Source organism: Tamandua tetradactyla, chromosome 6 (genome assembly GCF_023851605.1).
Source record: "Tamandua tetradactyla isolate mTamTet1 chromosome 6, mTamTet1.pri, whole genome shotgun sequence".
Taxonomy (NCBI): domain Eukaryota; kingdom Metazoa; phylum Chordata; class Mammalia; order Pilosa; family Myrmecophagidae; genus Tamandua; species Tamandua tetradactyla.
Genome location: NC_135332.1, coordinates 6,506,827 through 6,521,808, shown reverse-complemented (window position 1 = coordinate 6,521,808; position 14,982 = coordinate 6,506,827). Strand labels below are relative to the sequence as shown.

The 14,982-nt window shown below is 41.7% G+C and overlaps 1 protein-coding gene across 1 annotated transcript in view; it reads left to right on the top strand.

The window, feature by feature from the left end:
- PITPNC1 (phosphatidylinositol transfer protein cytoplasmic 1) overlaps window positions 1–14,982 on the top strand; it is a 269,957-nt gene that overhangs the window by 148,920 nt on the left and 106,055 nt on the right. The window contains exons 3-4 of the mRNA XM_077163621.1: window positions 4,496–4,584; window positions 5,641–5,648. Coding sequence (XP_077019736.1) covers window positions 4,496–4,584; window positions 5,641–5,648 — 97 coding nt within the window. The remainder of the gene's footprint in view (window positions 1–4,495; window positions 4,585–5,640; window positions 5,649–14,982) is intronic.

Here is a 14,982-nt window from a genome sequence, read left to right as displayed (position 1 = left end):
TGTGACAACCAAAATGTGTCCAGATGTTGCCCAGTGTTCCCTGATGGAGGGGGGCAAAATCTCCCCTTTTGAGAACCCCCAGTCTAGGGTGATCAACCATCCCAGTTTGCCCAGGACGTGGCACTGTCAGCACTAAAACCAGGAAAGTCCTGGGTAAACAGAGCAGTTTGCATAACCATGGTCCCCATACCATGTATAGCTTGGATAATATGACCCTCTTACTATGTCATTGATGCATTCTATTTCATACTCAAGTTTAAAAGTAAGAAATGAAACATTTTGAAAAACCTCTCTTCGAGAGGCAATGAAAAAGTCATTTCAGGCAATATGATAATAGATGTGGGATTATTCCACCAAAGCATGTTTTCAGATTGTATAAAGGCTTTAGAGTTTGTCCCTCTTCATTTTATCCAAGCCTGAGTCTTGGTGACATGGGGAGGTTTGAGCCTGGCCAGTGAAACAAAAGGGCCTAATTTAAACATCTTCTAGAAGAAAAAGACTCTTGTTTGACTCTTAGTAGTGAATTTGAGTGACAGGCTTTTTTTTTTGAATTGTAGATTGTGTGACTGTATACATCATGGAAGCGACAGCCACAGTGGGAAATAATTTAACTCAATTTTGTTTTGCAGGCTCTGATAAATCATTGCTTCAGGGAGAAAGAAATTTTCACATTCCAGACAAATTGATTCGAATAATGATGTGCTCTGGGGAGTTGGGGACTGAGAGAAAGTTTATTAGTGAGCTTAAAAATATTTAAATAGCTTATCATGAAACTTGTTACAAATGCCTCCTGTGTCTGGCCCAATAAATATCTTACACCAAAAGGGGTCCCCTTTGCCAGACTAATTAGAAGAGTCACGTAAAATCATATCAGCCATCTTGGTTAAATGATTGGGGTTTTTTTTGGGGGGCGCATCCCGCTGGAAAAAAGTAATTGACTATAGTGCTGCATCCCCTGCGTGTGTTGCTGGATGAAACAGCTAAAATAAAGATTCTAGAATCTGGAGTCCTGACCACTTAAAAATAGGAAAAGTGTCAACATGAATGGAAAATTGTCACCGTTGTTCATCTTTCTCCTAGAAAATGATGATTGTTTAGGAATGTAGTTCTGCTGGGAGGCTTTTTAAATGATATACAGGATGAATTACTGGAAACAGGGAGTGTGGTTGGGCCCCTGGAGTGCTAAGAGTGAGAAGCCTATTGAATTTGGAGGAGTGGGCGCTGTGGATAGACCCCTTCCTCCCAAGAGAACATTGAAGAATCAGTCTGAGGAGAGACATATGCACTTGGGACATTTTGCCAAAGAAGCAAAACGATAATGCGTTGTGTTTTAGTTTCCTAACTGCTGAAACAAATGCCATACAGTGGGCTGGCTTAAACAATGGGAATGTATTGGCTCCTACTTTTGAGGCTAGGATGGGTCCAAAATCGACGTGTCAGCAAGGCAGTAGATACTTTGTTCCAGAAGGCTGTGGCGTTCTGAGGCTGACTGCTGGCAGCCCTGGTTTTCCCATCACATGGTGCAGGGCACATGATGGCGTCTTCTCTTCCGGGTTCCATTGACTTCCGGCTTCCGGCTGCTCCCTGGGGCTTCTCTCTGTCTGACCTTCACTCTGCTTATAAAGGACTCCCGTGATCTGGATTAAATCCCAACCTGATTTACTTGGGCCACACATAACTGAAGTGACATCTTGAAGAGATCTCATTTAAATGGGTCCGAATCCTCCAGAATGCAGACTGAGAACAAGGACAGGTCCAAACCGGGGTACCCAGGTCAATTGACATTATCTTGCTTACTTTGGGGAGATTCCTCAACCCTGTTTAAGAACACAATAAAATGATGCAGCCTCTGTGGAAAACAGTTCGGCAGTTCCTCAAAAAGTTAAGCATAGGATTATCATATGATCCAGCAATATTTCCCAAAGGAATTGAAAACAGGGTATCAAGCAGACACTTGTAGACCAACCTTCATAGCAGTATTATTCATAATACCAAAAGGTAGAAACAACCCAAGTGTCCGTCAACAGATGAATAGACAAACAAAATAGGATGTATCCATACCCTGGACTGTTATTCAGCCATAAAAACGAATGAAGCATTGATATGTGCTATAACATGGGTGAAAACATTGCGCTGAGTAAAAGAAGCCAGACAAAACAACAAATGTTGTATGATTCCACTTATGTGAGATATCTAGAATAAACAAATTCATAGAGACAGAAAGTAGAAGTTATCAGGGGCTGGCAGTATGGGACATGTAGTTATTGTTTAATGGGTGAAGGGTTTCTTTTGGAGGTGATGAAAAAGTTTGAGAAATAGATAGTAGTGGTATTTGCATAACACTGTGAATGTTATTTATGCCACTGAATTGTACACTTAAAAATAACAAATGCTGTTTTATATATATATATATATATATAACCACAATAAAGCTTCTTTGAAAAGCACAAGAAAACCGCTGCTCTATGAGTAGAATCCATGTCTTCCTATGCTACTGGTTGGCACATTTCTCCAGGGTATGGGGGCAAACAGGCAGAAACCCAGGTGGTGGTTTGGTTATGACCACTTCCCCACAAACAAACCCAGTAGATTTTCCTACTCTTGACGTCAACCCCAAATGCATTCAAATTTTAGTGACTGAAGAATAGAATACACTATCATCAAAAGCTATAAAAACCCCGGTCAGGGAGCAGCTCCGTCCGTCTGAACAGCATGAACATAAGGTAGATAAGCAGTCACTGCAAAAAAGATTTTATAAGAGAAATTCTCCATTAGAGCAGCAAGAAGAATTATGTGTTATAAAACTGCTTCAGCTTGCTTCTCACGGTCCACCTGAGAGCAACTGCCTTCATCTCACACGTACCCAGTTTGGGGGGAGCTTTGATTACCCCGTTTGTTTTAAACCTTATAAATAGCCCAGAGTTTTGATCCAGCCAGCCGTCGAAAAATACGTATTTGTCTATTAAAAAACAGGGCCTGAGTAAACTTATCAGAAATGAAACCATATGAGAAGACATTGAAGATACAAGCTCTGCTTGTCATTTAAATTCCACATACAAGAGGAGTTTGGGATTGGGGGTTCTCTTAGCTTGATGTCACCCATTTCTTGGTTGTATCAGCTTGAGATTCAGAACTGCTCCTCGATGTTTCTTGTCACCAGCACACAGTCCTCAGGAGCTGAGCCTACATCTTCTCTCTAGGTCCAGTGTCTCTTAGGACCAGAATGGGGAAAAAGCAAAATGGTAACATCTGGAAAGACTTGAGGGTGGGGAGTAAAAGCATGCAGGTATATTTTAAGGGATATATTATATCATATATTTAAACATAATATTTAAGAAATTCTTTAGACCAAGACTATGCTCTAGGGTTTGCCTCTGAAGGAAAAACAAATCAAAACTTAATTAGTATTTGATTTCCAAAGGATCTGGGCTTGGATTTTTCCCTTGTTTTCGGGATGTGTTCTCTGCAGGCCCCCCACTGCAAGGGGATGGCTCTGTCATTGAGGGGCTGTGTTTTGTTTCTCCTCACATCTCTAAAGGCGATACTCTGTATTGCTTTTATCCACATCCAGAGCATCGCTCACGCGGGTGGTTAAGCTGAAGCTGGGCACTGACATGTGCTTGTCCCTCCATGTTCTGATTCCCCTCACACCTCTTCCACCTTTCTGCACCCCAGAGACCAGCCCACGGCAAAGGCCCCTGCGGTAGTTAGATTCATGTGTCAACTTAGCCAGGCCAAGGTGCCTAGTTCTGTTGCTGTGGACATGAGCCGACGGTACGTGAACCTCATCTGTAACTGACTACATCTGCAATTGGCTAGGAGGCATGCCTGCTGCAATGAATGACGGTTGACTTAATTGGCTGGTGCTTAAGTGAGAGAGCGCAAGGTAGCACAGCCCAAGCAGCTCAGCATAATTCATCTCAGCACTCCCAGCTCAGCCCAGGCCTTTGGAGATACAGAAGGGAATCACCCCGTAGAAAGTTGTTGGAACCCAAAGGCCTGGAGAGAAGACCAGCAGAGATCACCCTAAGCCTTCCCACGTAAGAAAGAACCTCAGTTGAAAGTTAGCTGCCTTTCCTCTGAAGAGCTAATGAAATAAACCCCCTTTTATTAAAAGCCAATCCGTCTCTGGTGTGTTGCACTCTGGCAGCCATCAAACTAGAACCAGCCCCGCTGGCCAAAACGTTCCCCACATGTCCCCTTCCAGACATGCCACCCTCACGTCCTTTCAAATCAAATTGGAGAGACAGGCTTACAGCCCTCACACTGGGCTCTGCCTTCGCCTTTACTCATCTTAAGAGCACATGAACTTGCCTAGAAATTGATTATGGTCCTGAAGACCAGAGAGATGGGGAAGAGCTGTCCGCAGAGAGAAAAGAGGCCTCAGAATTCATCTCTTTTCTCTGGTCAGTTTATTCAGAAAAATGGGTTAGCATGCCGAGGCTCTGAAAAGATTGTAATTGGTTTTCTCTCTCTCTCTTTTTTTTCTCCTTAGCAAATTGCCTAGTTGGGCTAGAGCTGTTGTCCCCAAGATATTTTATGTTACAGAGAAGGCTTGGAACTATTATCCCTACACAATTACAGGTAAGTTCTTAGTTCTGCCAGCGTGTTGCGTGTGGTAGATGCAATGACAGAGTGCAGAGCAGAAGTTGGGTTTCACTGGTTTCAGGTTGATTATCCAAACAGCAAGGTGTGAGAGCCGCATAATGTCCTCATCTTCCTTGACCTTGGTACTTTCAGGTTACCATCCCACCTCCTACCACTGAGACCAGGCATGGCAGGGGCTGGTGGAGGTTACATTAACCATTCCATCTTCCTCTCGGAGTGACCCTAGGAAGTGGCTTATGGAAATGGAAGATGAGACTCTTCTTAATGGCATTTCTAGGAATTTATTACCCTTATTTCTCCCTTTTCCCACAACAATCTCCAAGTAATTTGGAGGGGAGGGGTGCTATTTATTTTGACTTTAATCAAAGTTTTTAAATACCCCCCAAAGGAAAAAAACAACCTGACTATGATTTGTGTAAATGATTGTATTGATCATTTCTGTCCCAAAATACTTCCTTTACTGTAAGTAGAATGAAGATCTTTTAAGATCATTTTCCCTCCCAGTTGGAGTAACAACTCGCTGGACTCTAAACTGCACTAGAAACCATGCCCCAAATATTTAGAAAGTCTAGTTCTTGCCCTCAAATGCGCTAAAATTCAAGATCCCACTTCAACTTCATCACAGCAAACTCTTTTTTATTGATTTAAAAGCTGCTTTTCCACTTAAAATATTTCCTTTGTGGTTAATTAAATGCTCTATTGGAATTATTAGTCTTTAATCCTGTTTTTATAGGGCCAACTCTTTGGGTTTTAATTAGCCACAAACCCATAAGCTAATTGAATCTTGTCTTGTCCCTTTCTGCCGAACCACAGAAATATCACGTGAAAGGATTTCAAGAGCAAACTAGGAAATGTTCATTATTTATGAAAGTTCAATTTTTGGAAGGTTTCTTTACCACATTTTTAGTACTTGTAATTCACCAGTACTTGTTAGTTCTTAGGTTTTGTATTGCATGTAGTGTGTAAGTATGGTCTATATCACGTGTCTCTCTTTTTCTTTCCCCTCTTCTCCAAATGAACACCTGGGATCAGAATATACAGTAAGTTTCATTTATTTATTTTTAAGTATACACTAGGGTCAGTGGAGTAATTGCAACTTCCCTTGTACTGCTCTTCTTATCAATGCAATAAAAAAATAGAACAATAATTTGGAATCAGAGATATTTAAATGAGGCTATTACATAGTTACATATAATGCAAGAACTTGAGTGTTCTCGTTTGTTCAAGAATATGAATGTTAATTTAGAGTGCCTTGAGAGTCACTTTTCATAATTAACTTTTGCTTGTAATTTTTAAATAGCTTGACTGCTTTATTTTTGATAATTCATGGTAATAGAAGAGTAATTTCTAGAAACATGATATTCAAGAGATGATATTTATTGGTGGCAAATGTGGCTTTCACTTTATGTTGTGGCCCAATCCCTTATTGAGCAACCTTGTAACTGGGAAGCAAAATATTTAACTCAGAGCTCTGTATTGAACAGTCTCTGGGGCTTGATAAAAACTGTTTGATTTCTTCCTATCCTAAAAGCTTCTAGAGTCATCAGTTAGAATTTAAAAGGGGGGGATGCTCTGATATCATTTTGTTGTGGTATTTTCTTTGAGGTTATTTCCCCCAGTGGCTACCAGGTCAAGCCATAATAACAAGAAAACAGTTAACTGTGTTGTGACAGAGGTTACATCTTTGGTCTTAATCAGAATAGCCAAAAGAAAGAGAGAGAGATGGCGAGAGAGAAATGGAATACAGTGAGTCCTTATATTTCTGGCATGACCACAGTACCTGGCACATAGTAGGTGATCAGGAAATTGTTATTGAATTGTTGATTGAATACTTATTGAATAGAAAGGAAGACAGACAACTCAACCAACCAACACGGTAGGACCGTCCCAGGCTTTGGAATCTCAGGGGCTGGGTGACTTCTGGCTCTGCCACTGACAGGCTGAAATTCCTGAGTGGCTCCCAGTTGCCAGCCCGTGACTACCTGCTCACCTGTCCTCAGCGAAACTTTAAAAGTAAGAGTAATATTGAGTGCTTTCTTCATAAAATTAAATTTATCCCATTTAATAGACTGTTTGTGATTACTTCCCTCATACTTGGCTATTAACTATCTTTTGTTTCATGGAACAATAATAACATATATAATTTTTTTTCCCCAGTGTCCCTGATTTGGGAATAAAGAGGCAGTTCTGTGGCAAAATACAAATTTTAGATTTTACAAGTTGGGGAACCACCACTCTGGAAAAGCAGTTTAGCTTCTATAACAGTTTCCTCGTCTCTAAAATCAAGGAAATCCCTCTTTCAAAGAGCTATTAGAAGGATTCAGTGATCTAATGCAGGGGCCAGCAAACTTTGCCTGGAAAAGGTCATTTGGTAAATATTTTCTGCTCTGTGAGCCATAGAGTCTGTCCCTTCTAAAGCAACCAGAGGCAATATATAAACGAATGACGGGCTTATATTTGCCCATGCTACAGTCTGCCAACCCTAAGTTAATGTATAGAAAGCTGTTAGCACAGCATTTGTCCTTAGCTGGCAAGGAAATGGCTCCCATCAACATCACCTCCCTTCTCGCAGTTGCACGATGGGCATGAGGGAGACTTGGGTTCCATTGAATCCTGCCTCCAGCGCCCGTTAGCAGAGATGCAGTCTCTTCTCTTTAAGCCTCCACTTCCTCATCTGTAAGTGGGGAGGATAGTAATGATCTCATAAGGATGATGAGAAGATTGAATTGAATAATCCATGTGAGCTCTTAGCCTAGTACTTAGTGCATGATAAATAATAAATGTTCGTTGTCATTACATACTGTGCAGTGCTGAACACTCCCACCATCAAAATGGAAGTTCTCTAGGATAATAGGTGGAAATATATCTTAGTACTCTTCAGTGCAGACTGGGGCCCAGTTATTAGACTGGATGCCACTAATTATCTCAGATATTATTTGATTTTATTGATATCTGATCCTATCCCACTTTGCCCTTTCCCGAAAGTCTGTGCTTGGATTTCTCATTTGAGATGTAATTAAAAATTATGTGGACAAGAGACCTCTTGTCCAGAAGACTACGTAAAGGCAGCATTTGTTTGGTGAGCCTTAGAATTAAGTCAGTTTGACCTGACCCAAGAACTCATGGCACTTATTCTCTGCAAGTTCCATGACAGTACCATGAAATGTGAGAGGAGGCAACTATAAAATGTTACGTGGCATCGTGTTCATTTATTAAGAATTTATGAGTTGAAATGCTGAGGTTCTGAAAAGAGAAAGCAACAGGGTAAAAACAATGGTTCTTGACAGATGGGGCCACACAGTCCTTGAGATGGCCTTCCAGGGGATGCTTCCAGGCCACCCTCCATTGCCGTGAGTCAGCATCCCTTGCACTGACCTCTGCGTGGGGTACGGGGGATTCTGAAAGACTCGTGGTCTTTTTTAATTCTGCTGAGCCTCTGCCCTAGAGAACTCCTGCAGTCGTATCACACAGTTCAGACTTTTAAAGGAACTCAAATTATTTATTTATTTCTGATTGAGAAAATGTGGGGACAAAACATATGAAGCGGAAGTTAGTTGTAGCTGTATTGTTTCACACGCACCCTTTTCTTTGACTCACAGTATTACTCAGTCTCGTCTAGGCCCTTCATCATTTCTTCCCCTATTTTTGCCAATTCCTCCCCAACCCCATCCTTTGAGTTATCATCTTTCGCTTTTAGGTTACTGGTCATGGATTAGGCACCAGTGATGTGCAACGAAACCTCATGCTCACTGAACAATGTTTCCTGCCCTTGGGGAGTCACAGTCAGATGGGGAACAGCTAGATAGTCCTGTCAATACCTGGAACTCATCAGCAACTGATGGGGTTTCCTGGAGGCAAGATGGCACAGGCTGTCACTCAGCTGAGAGGCCAGGCAGGCCCCAGGCCTGTCCACTGGGGTCAGTGGAGGTACAGACCAGAAGGACAGAATGAAGAGCTCAGGATGTGGCAAGACCAAGAGGCTGCCTTGCGAGAGGAAGACCGCTGACCTCTGCATTGGGAGCTGAGTTTCAGCCCATTGGGTACCATTGTCTGTGCTTCCCGGTGAGGGAGGCAGGAAAGAGCAGAGTACACCGGTCTTGGGCAGGGGACTCGATTGTAAGCTGCTGGGGGGTAAGGCTGCCAGCTGTGGCTAGTAAAAATACAGGCTGCCTGGTTGCATTTGAATTGCAGATAAACAGCAAATAATTTTTTATTATGGTTATATCCCAAATAGTGCATGGGACGTACTCACATTAAAAGATTATTCGTCTTATATTTTATCTGGCAACCCTGTGAGAGGAGAGGTGGCAGTGAGGCAGAAATGGCCTCAGGGACTCAAGTATTTTGTCAGGTTATGAAGCAAGAGCCCACTGGTAGGAAAAGTGTCCTGTGCTGGATATGCCGCCTTGACGCTGAGAGCAAACAAATGCCCTGTCGGAACAACTTCAGTGCTTCCCGCATTGCTCCGGATTGGCTTGGAAAGTGAGTGGACTGAGGGGAGCAGATGAGAAAATGAAGTGTGGTTCAGGTGAATACATCACTGTCAGTATTTCAAGGAAGACCTGTGCTTGTATAATTGAAGCACAAACTTCTTGTGAAAAAGAGAGAGAAACTCTGCCTGGGAGGACTATGGGAAGATTTTTAGAGATGGTGGGATGTGAGCTGGACCTTAAAGGATAGTACATGAAGGAGACACAAAGTCTGCTTATTCCAGGCCAGGTGGGCGAGCCATGTGGCTGGGTGAGGGGTGCCCGGACTCGTGGTGGAGGCCAGCTTGTGGCAGCTCTGAATGTCAGGTCGGAGACTGGATTTAGTTCTTGGAGGGGAAGTGACGTTGTTCCCCGCTGGCTGGTTCGCTTTTGTTTTCCATCCCAAATGTTGGCCAACTTTTCTTCCAGTCTCCCCTGTGTCTGGGGATCAGGAATTCTTTTTGTTTTTTTGTTTGTTTGTTTGTTTTTTGACTCCAGGTATACCCCTTCAGGCTGCAGTCCTCATTTTGAAGTTGCCCATCCCTTAACTCAGACCCGGCCACATTCTCACGCTCTCTGCCCACGGCGGCTGCGGTGGAAGAGCCCCATCCTTTATTCTGCTCCCAGCATGGATGACAGATGCTTTCAATTGCCCCCTTCTTTTTTCTTGTTTTAAATGCTTTTTAATTGGCCTATTTATCCCCTGATCCTTTAATCCTAAATACCTCTTTCTGATGTCTTTTCCAAGTTCCATATTTCCCATTCTTTGCTCAAAAGCAGAACTCCCAGTGGCAAGCTCCCAACTCAGAAGAACACGTTACCCTCCCTCAGGGAGGCAGCCCTTGGGACTCTCCAACCCCCAATCTGGTGTTTCTTCTCTGATAGCATCAGCACAGAGCAATAGTGCATTTATCCCAGGATGACCCTGCGCCTCACATCTGACTGTCCCACCTATTCCCGAGACCTCATGCTGCCTTCCTTTGTGACAAAACCCAGCCAAGAGAACTTTCTATTTAGGTTCATTTAGACTTCAACATTATCACAGTTATCAAGACATAAAAGCTTTTTTCCATCACTGCGAGTGACTGTGTATGTGTATTTAGGATTATGGAGAAATGCCATTTGCCCAGGAAGTGGAAAAATATCTTTAGCTTGGTCATAGGAAAAAATCTTAATTCTACAATAAACAAGGAACAACACAATGGCAATTTTCCAGAGGACAGACCATCTAACTAGTACTTCAGAACTCGGCAGGTTCTTCTGAAGTTTGTAAAGTCACAAAGGAAGGTGCCTGTGGAGACTGGCTGCCTTCCAAAGCTGATTTTTGTTTTTCTAGAGCTATAAAAAGTCAGGGCTTGAGTAGGAACATAGCTCAGCATCACCAGTTCAGCCTGAGTAGAAATGAAGGAAAAAGAGTTTTCTTCTCATTTGTAAGAAGTTGAAAACCTAAGTTATAGTAAGTTGGAAACAGGGACCTAGAAATAGGGTTTGCATGTATTTTGCTGTCAGGGTTCTCCCACCAAAAAAAAAAAAAAAGATCTTTCAGTAAGTATCCAGAGGAGACAAATGGGAAGTACCTTTTCGTAAGGGATAGACTACAAAGTTAGTGAGACTGGCTAGCTGTTATTCACGGGGCAAAAGCAGTAATAGGCTGTCTAGTATTACCCAACATTTTAATTATTTACATGGAAGAGGTGGAAAAAGAAAATTGGTGAGAGTAACTGACCAGAGAGAAGGAAATGACTTTTTAATGAGAACCTCAAATGGTATTGAAACACAATGGATGTGGGATTGTTCAGCGTTGCTTAGATGAACTGGGGAGGAGACCAAAGGCCACTGAGCGCTGAGAATCGTCGTCTGTCACCCAAAGTGAACTTGGTTTATCTTCCCAGGAGTAGTAATAGGGAGATTGAGATATTTTTCTGAAAGCAACTAGCTGTCCTAGATAGGAATTTCTCTCTCACTCTAGGCCTTTTCAGCTTCCCCAATGTTCAAAAGGGCTTTGGGTGCTGTATGTATAGACTGCAGACCTGCATTCCTCTCAAGCCCTCCCTCCTTTCTTTATTCTTTTTTTTTTTTTTTTGCATGGGCAGGCACCGGGAATCGAACCCGGGTCTCCGGCATGACAGGTGAGAACTCTGCCTGCTGAGCCACTGTGGCCCATCCCTTTCTTTATTCTTTTTTAACCTTTTATTTTGAAACACTGCAAACTTACAAGACAATTACAAAAATAATACAACCCCCAAATAGAGAACTCTACCTCATTCCCAGATACTCGTATCCACCATTTGGCCACATTTGCCATATCATTCTGTCGGTCTGTCTGTCTGGCTGCCTGGCTGCCTGTCTATCTATAATCATGAAACCATTTTCTGTACACTTGAGTGTAGGATGTGTACCTTGAATACTTGATACCACCACATACATTTTCTATGAGCAACAATATTCACTCATGTAACCACCTTAAGTGCAGTAATGAAAGTTCAAGAAATTTAATATTGATATAAAGCTCTCACTTTATATTCCAATTTTTGCATACATCCCAATCATGTCCCTTTGGACCTTTTCTCCTCCCTTGCTAGATCACATCCAGTATCACGTATTGCATTTTATTGTCACTCTCTCTTCAGTTGCTTTTTCTTTCCTTTTTTGAAAAAAACGTGGGGACATATGTACAACGTAAACTTTCCCTTCTCAACCACTCCCAAACACATCATTGAATAGGATTATCACATCACAATGTTGGCAGCACTCTCACATCTTCCATTACAGAAACCTTTCCATCCCCCTAAACAGAAGCCCTCCAGCCATTATGCCTTAACATTCTCTGTTCCCCACAACTTGGGAATTCTCTCTGCTCCCTCAACAATCTGTACTCTAATTTCTGCCTCTGTGAGCTTGCATGTTGTCCCAAAGTTTCCTTATAGTTATCATGAGGCTTACATTTAACATTCTAAATCTCTAATAATTTCATTTGCTTTAATACAAGCTTAACTTCAAGACTACAAACTATGTTCCTATACCCTGCCATCCCCTGACTTTTATGTACTTCTGTCACAAACGACAGGTTTATACATTGCAAATGCAAAACCACTGATTTGTCATTACGTTTTATGCACTTGTCTTTTAGATCCTGTAGGAAGTAAAAAGTAGAGTTACTAACAAAAAATAAAATAGTAGTGCATTTATATGGATATGTCATTACTCTCCCCAGAGATCTTTATTTCTTCATGCAGCTTTGCTCTGTTGTCCTTTCCTTTTAACCTGCAGAACTTTCCTTAGCATCTCTGGTAGGGCCGATCCAGTGGTGATGAACTCACTCAGCTTTTGTTTATCTGGGAATGTCTTAATCTCTCCCTCATTTTTTCTTTAATTTCAAAGTATATTTATTTTAACAAGTAGTTATGGAACAGATTTTAAAGTTTGATATAGGTTACAGTTCCATGATTTTTTGTTTTCTAGCTGCTCCAAGACACTGGAGACCAACAGAAATATCAATATAATGGTTCAGCAATCGTAGTCATTTATTAAATCCTATCTTCTCTGCTTTACTGTTCCTTCTCTTTAAATAACACACACATATATATACATGCAATAAATTTCAAAATACATCACAACGATTAGTTGTAGAAAAGCTTTCAAAGTTTGGTATGGGTTACAATTGCACAATTTTAGGTTTTTATTTCTAGCTGCTCTAAGGTACTGGAGGCTAAAAGAAATATCAGTATAATGATTTAATACTCATGCTTGTTTATTAAACCCAACCTTTAATCTTTCTAAATACTCTTTAGGAGTATTTAGGCTATGCCCATTTTAACTTTTCATGTTGGAAGGGGCTGTAGGTATTTTGGGATATGGGGATGGAACTTGTTGGTGTTCTGGAAGGGCTGACCCCCAGCATTTCAGGTTCTCCCTCTGTTTTTTGGCATGGGCAGGCACTGGGAAACAAACCCGGGTCTCCAGCATGGCAGGCGAGAACCCTGCCTGCTGAGCCACCGTGGCTCTCTCCCTCATTTTTGAAAGACAGTTTTGTCTAATATAAAATTCTTGGTTGACCGTTTTTTGCTCTCAGCATTTTAAAATGTAATCCCGCTGCCTTCTTCATGGCTTCCAATGAGAAATCGGCACTTACCCCTTGTATGTGACATATTGCTTCTCTCTTGAGGCTTTCAGAATTCTTTTTCTTTGGCAATTGATAATTGGATTAAAAAACGCTGTATTGTGAGTCTGCTTAGGTTTATCCTGTTTGGAGTTTGTTGAGCGTTTGCATGTTCATGTCTTTTGCTAAAGTTGGGAAGTTTTCACCCATTATTTCTTTGACTATTCTCTCTGTCCTTTTCTCTCTTTTTTCTCATTCTCAGACTCCAACGGTACATATCCTATCTGATGGTGTCCCACAGGTTTCTCAGGCTCTGTTCACTTTATTCTTCATTCTTCTTTCTACTCCTCAGACTAGATGATTTCAGTTTCCTACTTTCAAGTTCTCTGGTTTTTTCTTCTGCCAAGTTCAATCTGCTGTTAAACCCTCCAGGGAATTTTTCATTTCTGTTACTGTGGTCTTTATCATTCCTTTCTATAATGGCCATCTTTCTATTGATAGTCTCTTTATCTTCATCCATCACTGTCCTGATTTCCTTTAGTTCTTTGTCCATATTTTCCTTTTTTAGAGTATGTAGGATCATGTTTTAAAGTCTTTGTCTGATATGTCCTAGGTCTTGTCCTCCTCATCGATGGTTTCTGTTGCTTTAATCTGCTCCTTTGCCTGGGCCATTTCTTCCTGTCTTGTTGTGTGTTTTTGTAACCTTTTGTTGAAACTTGAACATTTTAGCATTTTAATGAATTACCACTGAAATTTAGTCTCTTATGCTTGCACCTAGCTGGTGTTACGACTGAGTTTTCCTTGAATGCCAGGAGCTAGTAGACAAAAAAGAAGGAAAAAAAGAAAATGCTTTTTCCAGCCATTGCAGATTGACCTGTGCAAGTGCTCTCCTTCAGGAAATTCCATACGACGAGTTTAGAGGATAGCTCCAGGCCAAAGTGTAGCAGCCACCCTGGTCCTTTCTACACATGTGATTTGTCTTGGGCACGTGGGTTTGGCCCTAGGAATTCCCTCATTTAAGTGGGTAGAAATATCCCCTCTTACCTAGGAAACTATTTCTTTGTGGTTCTGGGCACTGCACTGTTTGCCCTACAGTCAGTAGTCTCTTGCCCCAGGCAACACAACTTTACTGCTCACCCATAGCTTTCTGTTGGAGAACTCTGTGAACCACCTTACACATGCAGGACATGTTTGGGGATGGTGAGTCCCTCAGGCCACCCCTAGACAGATTGGGCCAGACAGTCATGCTCACAGTATGTGTAGCAGAGTTGTTGTGTTCCCTCTGGAACCAGGTACAGAGATCTGTATTGGGAGCGCAGCTGGCTCTGCACTGCCTCTCTCCCTTCTTAAGCCTCCTCTTCCTCCACCTTCCACTAAATTGTGGCCAAAAAGTAATAGAAACCTCAATATTACATAACTAGGAAAACAAGTACAAGTTCAGGGAAGAGTACGTTTATTATACCAGTACTCTGAATTGGTTTTTTTTAGAAGGAAATTAGAGAACAATCTGGCCATTTCAAGTACTATAAAAGCTATGGTAATTAAGTTCCCAAAGTGTTCCTTCTTTGGGGTCATGGAAACTGAAATATGGGTGGGAATTAGATGGATAGGAAATAACTTTTATCTCCACATCACAATGAACCTTTAAGTATCCCAAGAGGTGTGTAATTTATTTTGGCATAGGGAAATATCCCTTCCTTAATAATGGAGCCATGTGAGCTGGAATATGTAAGGGTCCAGGCCAAAGAAACAGACCTTCAGTTGGGGGATGCTAATACACAAGGCTGGAATTAGGCATAAGTCAGA